General features: G+C 40.3%; 5 protein-coding genes across 5 annotated transcripts; 4 read left to right on the top strand and 1 right to left on the bottom strand.

Moving 5' to 3' along the window:
- Nucleotides 1–2,434: 2,434 nt before the first annotated feature.
- On the bottom strand, nucleotides 2,435–3,528 carry GCK72_011852 (uncharacterized protein; the record flags this gene model as incomplete). Its single annotated transcript, XM_053728713.1, has 3 exons — nucleotides 2,435–2,617; nucleotides 2,962–3,291; nucleotides 3,391–3,528. The coding sequence occupies 3 exons, from the start codon at nucleotides 3,526–3,528 to the stop codon at nucleotides 2,435–2,437; spliced, it is 651 nt and encodes a 216-aa protein (XP_053588290.1).
- On the top strand, nucleotides 3,064–3,345 carry GCK72_011853 (uncharacterized protein; the record flags this gene model as incomplete). The annotated part of the gene is made up of 1 exon (XM_053728714.1): nucleotides 3,064–3,345. One exon carries the CDS (start codon nucleotides 3,064–3,066, stop codon nucleotides 3,343–3,345), a length of 282 nt encoding a protein of 93 aa, XP_053588291.1.
- Nucleotides 3,529–4,167: 639 nt separating the features above from the next.
- Nucleotides 4,168–5,123, top strand: GCK72_011851 (uncharacterized protein; the record flags this gene model as incomplete). Its single annotated transcript, XM_003103010.1, has 3 exons — nucleotides 4,168–4,242; nucleotides 4,616–4,750; nucleotides 5,043–5,123. The coding sequence occupies 3 exons, from the start codon at nucleotides 4,168–4,170 to the stop codon at nucleotides 5,121–5,123; spliced, it is 291 nt and encodes a 96-aa protein (XP_003103058.1).
- Nucleotides 5,124–5,430: 307 nt separating this feature from the next.
- On the top strand, nucleotides 5,431–6,393 carry GCK72_011850 (uncharacterized protein; the record flags this gene model as incomplete). The annotated part of the gene is made up of 4 exons (XM_003102999.2): nucleotides 5,431–5,724; nucleotides 5,770–5,899; nucleotides 6,018–6,172; nucleotides 6,223–6,393. The coding sequence occupies 4 exons, from the start codon at nucleotides 5,431–5,433 to the stop codon at nucleotides 6,391–6,393; spliced, it is 750 nt and encodes a 249-aa protein (XP_003103047.1).
- A 1,523-nt stretch (nucleotides 6,394–7,916) lies between these two features.
- GCK72_011849 (uncharacterized protein) lies at nucleotides 7,917–13,321 on the top strand (the record flags this gene model as incomplete). Its single annotated transcript, XM_003103093.2, has 11 exons — nucleotides 7,917–8,000; nucleotides 8,055–8,458; nucleotides 8,677–8,852; nucleotides 8,897–9,450; nucleotides 9,497–10,252; nucleotides 10,299–10,413; nucleotides 11,527–11,661; nucleotides 11,708–11,988; nucleotides 12,037–12,102; nucleotides 12,412–12,804; nucleotides 13,064–13,321. 11 exons carry the CDS (start codon nucleotides 7,917–7,919, stop codon nucleotides 13,319–13,321), a joined length of 3,222 nt encoding a protein of 1,073 aa, XP_003103141.2.
- Nucleotides 13,322–13,829: the final 508 nt, after the last annotated feature.

The raw sequence follows: 13,829 nt of genomic DNA, 5'->3' as shown, positions 1-13,829 counted from the left end.
GGCTCAAAAGTCAAATTTTTTGCGTTTTTGTTTTCAAATCCTTCTAACTCTCTGAGAACTCAACCAAATCTTAAGGTATTTATATAATTTTAAAGATCTTGGTTTGGTTTTTCAGGTTTTTCATATAAGCCACGTTTCGAGCTACTCGGAGCTTTATTCCCCAAGAATTAGGCCTAAAAAGATATTAATTATCAACGTTCTCAAACTACTTGAGTCTTGTTTTTTTCGAATACCAAGCCTCCTGAACAAAAACAGAATATATATTTGGAATTAGCGTTTTTTCAGCTTTCCAATGATATAAGTCACGTCCCATAACTCCAAAATGACTCCCTAGAACTTTGGTTGTTTTTGAGGTCTTTTTGACCGAATCGGACCCCGAATACTCCACTCTAACCGCCTCCCGTACTCTTTTCTTATGAGAACCATGACCATCTTTCATACTTACCGCCTGAGAGCATGAGGACGGCTCCCCGTTCCTCCGCCGGGGCGAGGTGTTTCCACCGGGCCCCTCTGGGCGGAGGACGGTTCGCCCTTCTTCTCCAGATTTCCCTTTTCCTTCATCCTTCTTCTTTTCTACTTCCTGACAGCATGAGGAGGGCTCCCCGTTCCTCCGCCGGGGCGAGGTGTTTCCACCGGGCCCCTCTGGGCGGAGGACGGTTCGCCCTTTTTCTCCAGACTCCCCTTCTCCTTCAACCTTCATATTCGTTATGATATTCGTTATGATCGAAGGTTTAAATGCAAAAATGAACTGTGTAAAGGAAACGGTGTTACTAGAGGAAATTACACGAGAAAATTACACGAGAAACGAGAACATTTGAGTATTTTGTTTTTAGCCTAAAAATACAGTAGGTGCAATGTACAGACAACTTTCATCTTTTAATGGCGAATCAACCACGATTGTATCATCCTTCCCGAGAACCTTTTCAAACTGAACATTACATGTAACAACCCTCTCCGTTCTTGAAGGAATCGTCACATCACCTGCTGCGTAGATCAGGAACTGAGTAGGCAATTTCACTTTTTGATTCTTCAAACCCAATGGAAGTGTTTCGTTACCGACGTGGAACTTTGATTCTCTGTAATTGAGATAGAACATCGGCAATAACGACAGAAGGTCGTTTCCAAGAATGAAATCGTATCCGCTTGCTCCTGGAGGTGTGCAGCTACCGACTGTGAAGTGTACTCTGTGTTGAATTTTGTTACTTCCAATTTTGAACTCAATTACCGCTGATCCTGCCATCTCAACCGTTATTCCACCTAATCCAACTGCTTTTCGCATTTTGTATGCTTGCAAACTAGGAATACCCAAAAACTTACATACCTCTTGACTTGCAATAGTGATGCTTGCTCCTGTGTCTACCAATGCTGCACACAAATAACCATTAGCTCGAATCGGGATCTGTGATGTAATGAAATCTGTAACAATAGGAGTTGTTGGTTGAGCTGCCTTCTGAACTCTTGGATAGTTCTGTGTGTCATCTTCCTCCACTGGCCATGACAACGTGTCACAATCTGATGGACCTCCTGCGAAACTACTAGACATAAGCTCTTCGTTCCGTTTTCTCAGAGCTGCCAGCTGCTCATCTCTGACTTTTATTTCCTGTTCAAACCTTGCGACCAAACTATTTACTTCTGGAGCTCGTTGTTGGTGATTCTCTACTGGATTCTTTGTTTCAGAACTAGCTGCCTGATTGCTGTATTGATTGTTGTACTGGCTGTCATAACCACCGTTGTGCTTTTATTCAAAAAATAAACGAAACAACAATGAAATAGTCAGCTAACAAAATGAAACAATAGTTCCTAATACTTGGTGGAATGTTGTTGCAAAAGGAACGGAAAAAAGGAGTAAACGGAACCCATCGGATCCCATCGGTTCCGATCATTTCCGAATTCGTACTGACGAGAAGAAGAATATCGAGAGTTGTGGAAAATGTAGCAAAACTGAAAACAGTTGACTGAAAATTCAAATATTTTTCAGAAATCTCCAACCGCGTTCGAAATGGGAGATGGACTCAAAGTGCACTAATATCCGAAAATCGGATATAATGCTTTCATGTAAATAAACTGAGCCAACGCGGTTCTTCAAACTATTGAATTCGCGAAAAGATTGTGAGTGACGAATTTAAAAAATACCGAAACATCCTTTTCGATAATACCGTAGACATAAAAACGGGCAGTTCATTCAACAACAAAAAATACAGTCCATAGTTCAGGAAAAATTCGACAAGTTTACATTTGAACCGATCATCGGAGAAACAAGACGAGAAAGAGATCGGCATCTTTGAGGGGAAAATCTGTGGGGAATGGGCAATGTCTTGTTTCAAATTGAGTCAGTTTAGTATGTGTTAAACAGGATAAGAGAAAGAAGTGTGGTAGAGTACAAGTAAATAGTTCAATGAAGAAGCGAATGGATGTTTGAGATAATTGGAAGATCTTATTGTTGCTGTTGTGCAGCTTGTTGAGCAATTGCTTGTTGAGCTGCATTAGCTCCTGGCGCTCCTTGGCCACCTGCATTGTTTCCCTTCTTTCTGCGACAGAACTTGCGATGGGTCTGCCAGTGACCTTGTTGGCATTCGACACTGCAGTAAGCGGTGTTCCAGCAGCAGTGGTAGATCGCCTGCAATACAGAATTTGTTTGACATTTCGAACGTGGTTTGAACAATAAATTTGCATTTTGAGCCGACTTTCTAACACCGTCGATATCGTTTGTAATTTCTTGATAGTTTGCATTAAACATGAAAGATTTCGGTGTGTTCTACAATTCCTAGCAACAAATCCGTCTTATGTATTGATAAACAGTAACGAAGCTTTTAAAATCGGCCTGGAATCTGCTATTTTTGATATTAGACGTAGTTACAAGGTGTCAAACAGAATTGTAAATAGGAAATGTATTATTCAATGAACTGAGCATTCAAATCGACTAAAATTTGGAAATTTCATCAGAGACAGTCGTTTACAAACCTCATTTTCACACGACCAGCACCATTGCTTCTTCTTCGCCGCAAGCAGCTCTCTCTTGTGTTTTTCGATCAATTTGGCACTCTCCATTTTCAGATTCTCTCGATGCTTATTATCCAAATCGATACGTGTCTGCTCGAGTTCCTCCTTGAACTGTTGCAAAAGATCCGCACGAATCTTTTGCTGATCTTGCATGAATTCCTGATGAAGTTTCTCGGTGAGCTCAACAAGACATTTCTCTCGAGAAGTGTGATATTCGTTGAGCCAGTGACGTTGCAAATCGATAATCATTCGCTTCATTCCTTCGCTTACGTGTACGCCGTCCAAGTGGTACTGAAATACGTGCACAACTTGAACAACAAGCATAAATTAAATTTGGAACTTTAAAAGAATTCCATAGCTTTTCGCAGATAAAAACTATACAAAACGTACGTTTCCGTCATGATGACCCTGCTCGGCAAGCGACGAGTCGAGCTCCTTCTCGATTGGGGATAAGTTCATATCGGCTTGCTGCGGTGCCCCTTGCTGCTGATCCATCATCATTTCATCGTGACCGGGATTCTCGGCCATTTTGAGTCACTTTCTGTCTGGAAAAAATCAACGTTTTTGAAAATTTGACCCTACAGGTAGAAAATCGATAATTGGTGAGGAGTCAGCTGACTACGGTAACAGTATGATTTTTCGAGAGTTTCAAGGGAATAAAATAGAATTTTAGAAAGAAATATATGAAAATCGATAGTTTATAGTCCTTATAAGTAAAGAAAAAACAGAAAACACAGATGTTTCAGCGCAAAACTGCGTCAGAATGCGAATGATAGCACACCCTACCGTAGGCAACTGGCGCGAATTTCTGCAACGACGCTCCGGTATCCCGCAGCGCGTGTTGTTTAGCGTCATCGATTCAAGGCCGCCCGCTCGTTTCCCAACAAACTTTCGAAGTTTTAATCGATTTTCCGTTGTTTGCGATAGTGATCATAGCCAAATCGCGTTTTAAATATTATGTGAGATATAGTTTTATACGAGGAAAACAGTAAAAACTTTGAAATTATGAATTTTCTTGAGCTTAATAGGCCTGGAAACGCGCATATGGGTTTTTACTAACACTAGCACTATTAAATACCACCAGAAGAAATCCGAACACCGCTTTATTCGTTTATCGTTTTCTCTTGCTGTATGTCTGCTTAATATATCATAATTTTTATTTGCAGGATGAACCGTACCGCCTTCAACCGCTTCTTGGCTCTCAGCCGTTTCGCCCAAAAGCGTCACGGACATGGACACCACGTAAGTACCAAAACTGTAAAGAACCATACGAATCTTGGATGAAAATGAGAGAGCAGCTTTGTTCGAGAACGAGGAATACAACTGTTGAATGGAGTTGCCGAAATTCGAGCTATGTTACAGCTGGGAATAGCAGAATGTTTTCTACGCTGTACCTTGCAAGGTGGCGAACAAAAAACTCTGCTTCTCTCTATGTTTACATCTTTGACGATTGGAAGTGCTGAAAGTATGCAGAGAAACTTACGATTTAAGATTTTGTAAAACCAAAAACGCTCGAAAGCCCGTACACGAAGCTGCTACTCTTAATATCGAACAAAACATATGTGCACAGCTATCCAAGCAATCATTTCCAATTAAAACGCATCAATATTTCTAGGTCGCCAACCCAGGGCCACCATGCAACTTCGACATGATGCCAGTGCCATTCCAATCTTACAAGAAGGTCTACGGAGAGCTCCAGGGCAAGTTCAACACCTACTTGGCCGTCTCTGCCGTCTTCTTCGCTTCATCGGTAAGTATCTTGGCTAAAGTTTTCTTCGCGACACGGTGCTTGTCTTCTTGATGCTCTATATGAACTTTGTTCGAGTAGAAAACACTCGACTTCACATTAACAAGTGAACTTCGGTATCCAATGTGGAAAAAACGCATACAGGACATCAACGTCTGAGTTTTCGTTACTCACAACATAATCGACGTACCTGAGAGCCAAATTAAACGTTCTCAAGCTAAGCGCGGATGAAGTTGTATGCGCAAACATCCTAGAGATTCTTCTGAAATGAAATTTCAAATATTTATATTTTTAGTTCGCCACCGCCATCTACACCAACCTCTTCGCGTTCGAGGAAGCCATCAGACCACCACAGAGCTACCGCAACCGTCAATAAATGCTCTATCATTTTTCTCGATTGTCGATTTATTTCGCTATTGTATTATCATCCATTTTTTAGTGTAGCCGGATTTGTCGTGACAAGTCTATGGTTTAAATAGGTGATTCCGTTCGCCGTACGTTGGCTAATGAATTACTTTTGACTGTTGTCAATGCTCCACCGAAATCTCTTATCGGTTTTATCATCGCATTCCAGATACTTGAACGCTTTCCCCTTTCGTACCCTCTTTGATTCAAATGGAAAACCATCTAGGCCTTCATTTGAATTGCTAATGATACGGTGGAAATAGATTCAAGAGTCGAAAATGTTAGCAACGACGATGATACGTGGCTTTGCTTTTCAACCCCGCTACCATTTGATGATGATGATGCCGCGGCGTTCGTTGATGATAACTCTAGGAAGTAGACAACAAGAAAGGGAACCCACAAAACTCGAATCATTACCTCCAGAAGAACGAGGTCGCTACAAGGTGGCAACTATTCCAAATGCGATTTGTGCGGCTAGAATTGCCGCCACGCCCCTCATCGGATATCTAGTTGTTCAACATCATTTCACACCAGCTTTTGCTCTTTTTACAATTGCTGGAGCAACAGATTTGGTATAAGATTCAGATTGAATAAAAAACAAAGAAATCGTATTTCAGCTTGACGGCTGGATCGCTCGCAATGTTCCCGGTCAGAAGTCACTGCTTGGTTCAGTTCTTGATCCAGTGGCCGATAAACTTCTCATCTCGACAATGTTCGTCACGATGACACATGCCGGACTCATTCCACGTAGGTGATACGGAAAGGAAATCAACATTTCACTCGAAAAATGAATTTCTGGCGACATTTTCATGGGTTTTCCACTGGAAAACAGCGATTTTCTATTGAAAAATAAACTAATTTCCAGTACCTCTCACCACGATCGTCATTCTTCGTGATGTATGCCTAATTGCTGGTGGCTTCTATAAACGATATCAAGTCATGAATCCACCGTATTCACTTAATCGTTTCTTCAATCCACAAGTCTCGTCAATGCAAGTTGTTCCCACCATGATGAGCAAGGTAAGCTTTTTCGTGTTTTTCTTCATCAACAATAAAGAATTCTCTTCCAGATCAACACAGTCCTTCAACTCTCACTAGTGGCTCTATCCCTTGCTTCGCCAGTCTTTGAGTTCGTTCCGGCTGCAAACGACGCCATCTTTGCGCTCGGATGTGCTACCGCCGTCACTACAGTATATTCGGGATTACAATACGCCAGTGGGAAAGCCATCAAGAAACTTTAATTGTTCATTAAATTCTGTGATTCTTTATTATACTTCGTTCGATTTTAAATATATTGTTTTTAGTTTTTTTCTTTCAGAGTGAAGAGGATTTCTCGTATAATTTGAGAACGGCGACAATGAAAACAACACCATCCTATTTTGTCAATCTGTGTACCCGATGACTCATGCACCCCTCTTCTGTCTTGCTTCCCCTCCTTCCTCTTCCCATCTTGCCTCCCGGGGTATTTTCTGTCTCCATCTGCGTCTCGACTGATCTCCACACTCTCTCGTATCATTATTCTCCGTCTCTGGCTCACAGGAACTATTTCATCATAACCACACACACAAACCCAAACAGCATTTCTCGAGATAGAGAAAACGATGAGTGCGACGACAACACCACACGTTTTAGTGTGTGCCCAAATTGCTGATATTTGTATGATACTGTCTGTAATTATTGAACTGAAATAGTTGGACTTAAGAAAACAATATTTTCAAGATAGTACTTTGAAAATCGTAACGTTTTTATTAAATTTCTCAGTTAAATTTCTAGATTTCTAGTCTCGCCTGTGGTTTCATATTTATACGAAATACATAATCCCCAAATAGCTGCAAAGATTAGACACCTATATATAAATCTCTAGTCACACATTTTTCTTACTTCTCACGTATGAGGTCCCTCATTTTTTAGTTTGAATGTTATTAAGTCAAGATTCTAACATTTCAGCAAACTCTTTTTTACTCAATTTCAGACTGTTTTTATATTAAAAGCTAAGAGTTATATGGAAATTTTGTTATACTGCTCGTTATCAAGAGCTCCGAAACTAAGGTTGGCGTTTGTTCTAGCAGATAAGTTCTTATCTTTTGGATTAAGATTAAATAAAGTTTAAAAACCACAAAAATATTAGCAATCTGATTAGTTCAACGCCGTCTTATGATTCATTTCTACCTAAAATAATGGTTTCGTTCTTCTTCTTCTCGATTTGTTTGGCTTACACATTAAGTTTCTCTCTCTTTCACCCTCAAATAGACCTCGACGGTTCCTTTTTCCCGTTCAAAGGAAAAGAACAATTGGATTTTCAATCGGAGGATAGCCGGAGTGGACACGTCATTGTTTTGTTTTCTTCTCTTGTCTGTTTTTATTTCGGTTCTGTTTCTATTCTCGGAGATTCAGAGAGTACTGTCAGATGGGAGTTCAAGTCACACCATAATAGTTGAATAGAGTCCAAAGTTTGCCTTGAAGAGAACATATTTGCTCTACCACAAGTTCCTCCATCCCATTTTTTCCATATTTGTTAAATATCTACAACTATTTTGGTTTTTCACTCTATACTTGACAGTTCCAAGTTCCATAAGATCTCTTATACTTAAACAGAATAACTGAGAAACTTTCAATCTTCTCTTGTACTTTTAGTGTATTTCCTCTTTTTCTTTATGTTTGTATTAAAACGATGACTCATATCCTCTCAAAACTTACGGTTCTCTTTTCTTGTCTCAGATGTTTCGTAACTTGGATCATTCTATTGATAATTTCACAAATTCAGATGGCCACTCCAGTGCCAAAACCACGCACAAAATTTGGTGGCGATAGTTTGAGTCCAAACGGAAGTGATCAGAATCAGAATCGGGTGAGTTTTGCTTTCTGAAAGTAATCCTTTCTTATTGTCCGTCTTTCCTTCCAGACTCCAGAAACTTCTTCAACACCTTCACCCCAACCCAGTGACCATTCGAAGCCATCAGAAGACGTTGTAGTACTCCGTCGGCCAACGGAAGCCGAGGATACACCAAAACGAGTCCCACCCGAAGTGCCACCGAGACCACCTGCAAAACCGCCACGTGCCATGGCGAACTCGGCGGCAGTTCAAAACTTTGGAAATGTTTTGGGAGAGTTGAGACTTAACTTGGGAGAATCCAAACCACCAGAAATTGGTTTGATAGTGAATAATGGAGTGGATAAGGGTCCGAGTAAGTCAATGAGTCCGCCACAACGTCATGCTCCACCGCCTCCGAGACCACCTCCACCACCCGGATGGAAACCAGAAGTTACGCAACCATTGATTCCAGATAGGGTCTCGTCGCATTCAAAGTGAGATTTTATTTTCGATTGAAGAAAATTTTGATTTGACTATTATCTAAAAATCAGTAAAAACTTTGTAGAATTCAGTTAAAAGTATCTAACTTTGAGAAGGTATTTTGGAGGTTTACTGTAGCTTATTGAATTTCAATTGGAGTATATGAAAAGTTTCATATTTCGTTTTTTGTTAAAGCTACCAATTTGGAAATAAAACTTCTTTGTTTTTCCAGCCGCCCATTACCTGCACTACCCTTAGACGTGGAACTAACACCTGTCAACTCCGGTCCCTCCACTTCATCATCTTCCACGTATGTCAACACTAATCCTCAGACAGTTGAGAACCCACTTTATTTATCTCTGGATGCATACCGTACTTTATCTGGAATCACACCATCTCCATCGAATCGTAAGTCATTTCAAGGGTTCTAGACTAACAACTCCGATTTTCAGCCCCAACCGCATCTCCAGACTGTGAAGATCTTCGAGAATGGTTGACCGAGGAAGAAGAAGCAGAAGTTTGTTCGGCATCACGTCCAGAGGATCTCAACTCCAATATTCCCGCACCACCTCCATCCCGTCCATCTATAGGATCTCAATCTCAGAATCTCGAAGAGAACCCTTATACTCCGTGTCCACGAAGAAGTGACTACTCAAGTACGGAATTCGTTGGCACCACCCTAGACCCCTTTGATGATAGCTTCTATACGAACACACCGTCACGTGTCTCCACGTCGTCAAAAAATCAGAATCTCTACGTGGCGGCACATTTCGAGAAAAGCAATACAAGTATTAGTGAGAATAATTATGACAATGTTGTGGAAGTGTGTGCCACCACGCCGAGTCCAGTGCCAACATCCCATACTTATGTCAATGTACCGCCCATGTATCCACATGATGTGGAGACATCTGACAGTGTTTGTGGAGGCAATGATGAAGGAGGAGGAGGGAAAATGAAGATTGATGGAAGTTCGATTATGTTTGTTGGATTTGTGTGTTTGACTAGTGTAAGTACTTTGATTAGAATGCAATGTTCAAAATCCTCATTTTCAGACCAAAAGGGAGAAACGTCTTCACTGTCGACTACGAAACATGCAGCTCAGTCTCCACGAGGATGAAGAATCCACCGAAGCGTCTCATGGCCCATACGATATCAAGGACATCTATCTATTCCGTCAAATTCCGTCTACATACGATGGCCCATCCACGTCTACAAGTTCTCTTCCCGCCACCACATCATCCGCTTCAATTCTTATCCACGTCGGCGAGAAGCGACACGTCATCTCGTTCATCCCAGAAGACCCGCCAAATCTGTGGATGTTCTTCTTGTCAGAGGCGTGGTTATCGTTGAACTACGGTCTGACTGCTGTACTCCGGGATGCTGATGAGATGGCGATTTGTGGAATGACGTGGATTAAGCATGGAGCAACTGGAGAATGGAAGTGCTGCTCCGCGGGAATTAATAACATGACGTTGCACTATATGTTGACTGATTCTAGAGATAGAATATACAAAAGGAATAGTCACGAAACAGACACCTCATTTGGATCGTCAACTGGAGATGAGCTGGTTGAAGTGGACCTACGAAAAGTGATGACGATGAGAGACAAAATTGACAAAAGCGAATATTGTCCGCATGTAAAGCATAAAAGAGGTCCATTCTCAATGACTCTTCACGGAGTTACTCTTTATATTGATTCTCGTGATGATGCCACCACTTCCCATTGGTATGAGGCAATCGATTGTCTACTGAAGAGACCAGCAACTCGGTTGGAGAATTTGAGGCTTACAGGGGATAACATTCCAGTGGTGAGTGACTATGAATGTTACATCAAAAGGGAGTAAGTGTTTCCAGATAGTTGATAAATGCATTCGATTCGTGTCTGCGTATGGAATGAAATCTGAGGGAATCTACAGGAGGAATGGCAAAGTGACAGAGGCGAAGACAATATTGACGAAACTGACAGAAGGTAAATTATGATTACAGATGTTTATTTAATTACAGTACCGCTCAAAAGTATATTAAGTTTTGCCTTTTTCAGCAGAAAACGCCCAACTTTGAGAGTGTGTCATGGTAATACTGATTGTCCCATCAAATAGATTTTTAATGGATCGGACAGATCAAAAGTAGATCTTCATTTTTGTAGTTGACAACTTTTTTGTACGGACACTCCCTAGCAAGTTACGTATCGTCAAAGTAATTTCTACCTCAAATCGACCAATTTCAGTGCAAAATAGAGTGATTTTTGAGCTGTCCCCTTAAAATGACCATAACTCTCTAACGAGTGTTCGTACAAAAAAGTTGTCAACTACAAAAATGAAGCTCTACTTTTGATCTGTGTGATACATTAAAAATCTACTTGATGTGACAATAAGTATTACCATGACACACTCTCAAAGTTGGACCTTTACAACTGAAAAAACCAAAACTTAATATACTTTTGAGCGGTACTGTATTCTGGATCTCAGTCTGACTTCACGTTATCCAGTGTCGGATAGTCGCCACTAGCCACTTTTAGTCCTCACGCAATCCTCATCTCCTTTTCGTTTCAGGGGATTTTTTGTTCCACAAAGTGAATTTTATATGGATCATACAGTTTAAATGTAGAACTTCATTTTTGTAGTTGACAACTTTTTTGTACGGGCGATCCCTAGAGAGTTATGGTTATTTTAAAACATCATTTTTTGCACTGAAATGGAACGATTCGAAAGATAAATTACTTTGTCGATACGTAACTTGCTAGGGAGTACAAAAAAGTTGTCAACTACAAAAATGAAGTTCTACATTTGAACTGTATGATCCATATAAAATTCACTTTGTGGGACAATCAGTAATACCGTAACACCCTCTCAAAGTAAGGCATTTTCAATAGAAAAAGGCCAAATTGTATATCTTATTGCACAGCAGTGTATAAGCGTCGGTTTTACTTCAATCAACTAATTTGCTCCGAAGAGTTGTGAAATACAAAAGTAGAGTTCTAGGTTAGTAAACACAACCATTCTCAATAAAAATAAAAGATAAATTGTTACGAGAAAAAATAATAAAATGAGGAGAGCACGTGGTGAATTACTGTAATTTTCAGATCCAGTTGGCTTCTATCCAGTGCAGGAGAACGATGAGACCGTGTATGCAGTGGCTGATGTGCTCCGTCAATTCTTCCGAAAACTCGACGAACCATTGTTCCCATCCTCTGTGCAAGCGGAACTATTCGATTTGGGTAACTCAATTACTCTCTACTAAATTTCCAATTCCAATCTTTTCAGCCGTCGAATCTCATTCCGAAGAACTGTACAAAAGATACGCAGAACTCATCGAGCACTTCCCTAGAGTTCATCATGCAACCCTCAAAAAGCTCGTTGGTCATCTCAAGATAATGTCGGAGCATGCACAAGAGAATCGAGCAAGTGTGGAGAATCTCGCGAAAGTGTTTGCAGCTAGTCTATTCCTGACGGATTCAATGGAGAAAAAAGTGTTTAGTGAGAGTTATAATCATCAGATCAACACTATGATTCACTTGATCACTGGATATGATACTATCTTTCAGGTGGGCTTGACTGCTCCGGTTCTATTATAAATAAACCTTTGATTTCAGATTAGTATGGAAGAGGAACTCTCCCGTCAAATGGTGAACGATGCTGAGAAGAAATCATTGAATGCGGTAAGTAGACCGAGCTACCGTACCGTGCCATAAGATATACAGTTTGACCGTTTTCAGTTGAAAATGTGCTACAATTTTGGAGCTGCTGTCTTAAAATAGCAATAACTCTCTAGGGAGTGTCCGTACAAAAAAGTTGTCAACCACAAAAATGGAGCTCTACTTTTGATCTGTTTGATCCATTAAAAATTTACTTATTCGTACAACTAGTGATACCGTAACACCCACTCAAAGTTGGTCATTTTCAACTGAAAATACTAAATAGTATATCTTACTGTATCAATCGAAAATAAAGATTTTGTTTTGTTTCAGAAAAAACCAAGCCCAGATTTCATAGTGGCGATTCATGTATGGGAGAAAGAGAACCGCCCATTCAATGTTAAAATGAGTCTAGCCGGAGAGGAGGTTTGTAGAGAAGCAATTGCAAAACGAGGATTCGATGGACCGCCCGACTCGCCTTATGCAGTTTTCGAATGTCTATCGGATGGTCATTTGATAAGAAGACTTCCGTCATCACAGAAAATGTCAAAGTGTGTATTACAATGGATCGATTGGAACTGCAAAGATGGATATTTGTTATTTGACCATGACAAATACCGATTCGATGGATCGGACATGTCGTGTTTTACTGGGAAGGTGAAGGTTGCCGAGCCAGGTTCCAGAACTTTCAAATCATATGAAGTCAAGATTGAGAACGGAACCTCTGTAAGTTGAATAGTCTTACAACCTTTAATAGAAATATATTCATTCTAAAATACTACTATAAAAACAGTTGAGTCTTGACCGCCTTCTCATCCAAAATATTCTTGAGCTCCGCCTCTCTCGTAGACGCTATAGTCTCGCTCGAGTCTCTCTCGATTCCATGGTTTTCGTTTCGGTTTAAAAATATATTTGAATAGGTAAATGAAATACATTTTGAAATAAGTTAGTCGCTTCTTTTCTTATAATCCCTTCCCAATTTCAGATTGGCGCATATCGAAATGAGAAACTCTGGAAAACATGGCCAATGGATGAAATAATTTGGTATGTAGGTACAGAACCCTCTAGAAAACCGCCCAATTCATTCAATACAACAATGATTCGATCCACCAAAGATGGCTATTCCAATCGATTCACCGGATTCTGTTTTTCGTTCAAAGAGGAGAATGAGAGGAGTCGTTGGTTGACGGCGTTGTCGCATTTCACAAAGAGTAATGACTCGGAACCACTGGTTTATATTTGATTTTGTATTTTTTCTTGTTAATGCATTTGCCATCTTTTGTGACTGTGATATACAATAAAACTACTTGTACAACAACAGAAAACTGCTCAAAGTTAAAAAAAAAGATCTTCTTCTGAACCCGTATTGCCTCATCTGATGATAACGCGTCGGGCAATTCATGATTTCTTAAATCCATCAAATATGCATTCGAGAGGAGTTCCTCTTGTTCTGATTGAGCATGAGAAATCCTGAAATATCTCAAATATTCGATTCAATTGTTCCTCTGTTAAAATGTTGCATTTGATAGGAACACGAATTCCGAGCGGCACTCCTTCTTGTAAATTATCCATTCTTTATCGTTTAATTTAGCGGCCGAAACGATCATTCTCTCCTCTCTTGGAAGATTCTTTTTAAGTTTCCTGCTGACTTCCAATGTTGCATATTCTGTATCACGAAGAAGAAAAAGAGGTTTACATTGAACTACAGATTGCACGGAAATGATAGAAGAGAAACAAGGAAGCGAAACAGA

The sequence above is a fragment of the Caenorhabditis remanei genome, chromosome III (assembly GCF_010183535.1).
Source record: "Caenorhabditis remanei strain PX506 chromosome III, whole genome shotgun sequence".
In the NCBI taxonomy this organism is placed as follows: domain Eukaryota; kingdom Metazoa; phylum Nematoda; class Chromadorea; order Rhabditida; family Rhabditidae; genus Caenorhabditis; species Caenorhabditis remanei.
This window is presented reverse-complemented; position numbering and strand designations above follow the sequence as displayed.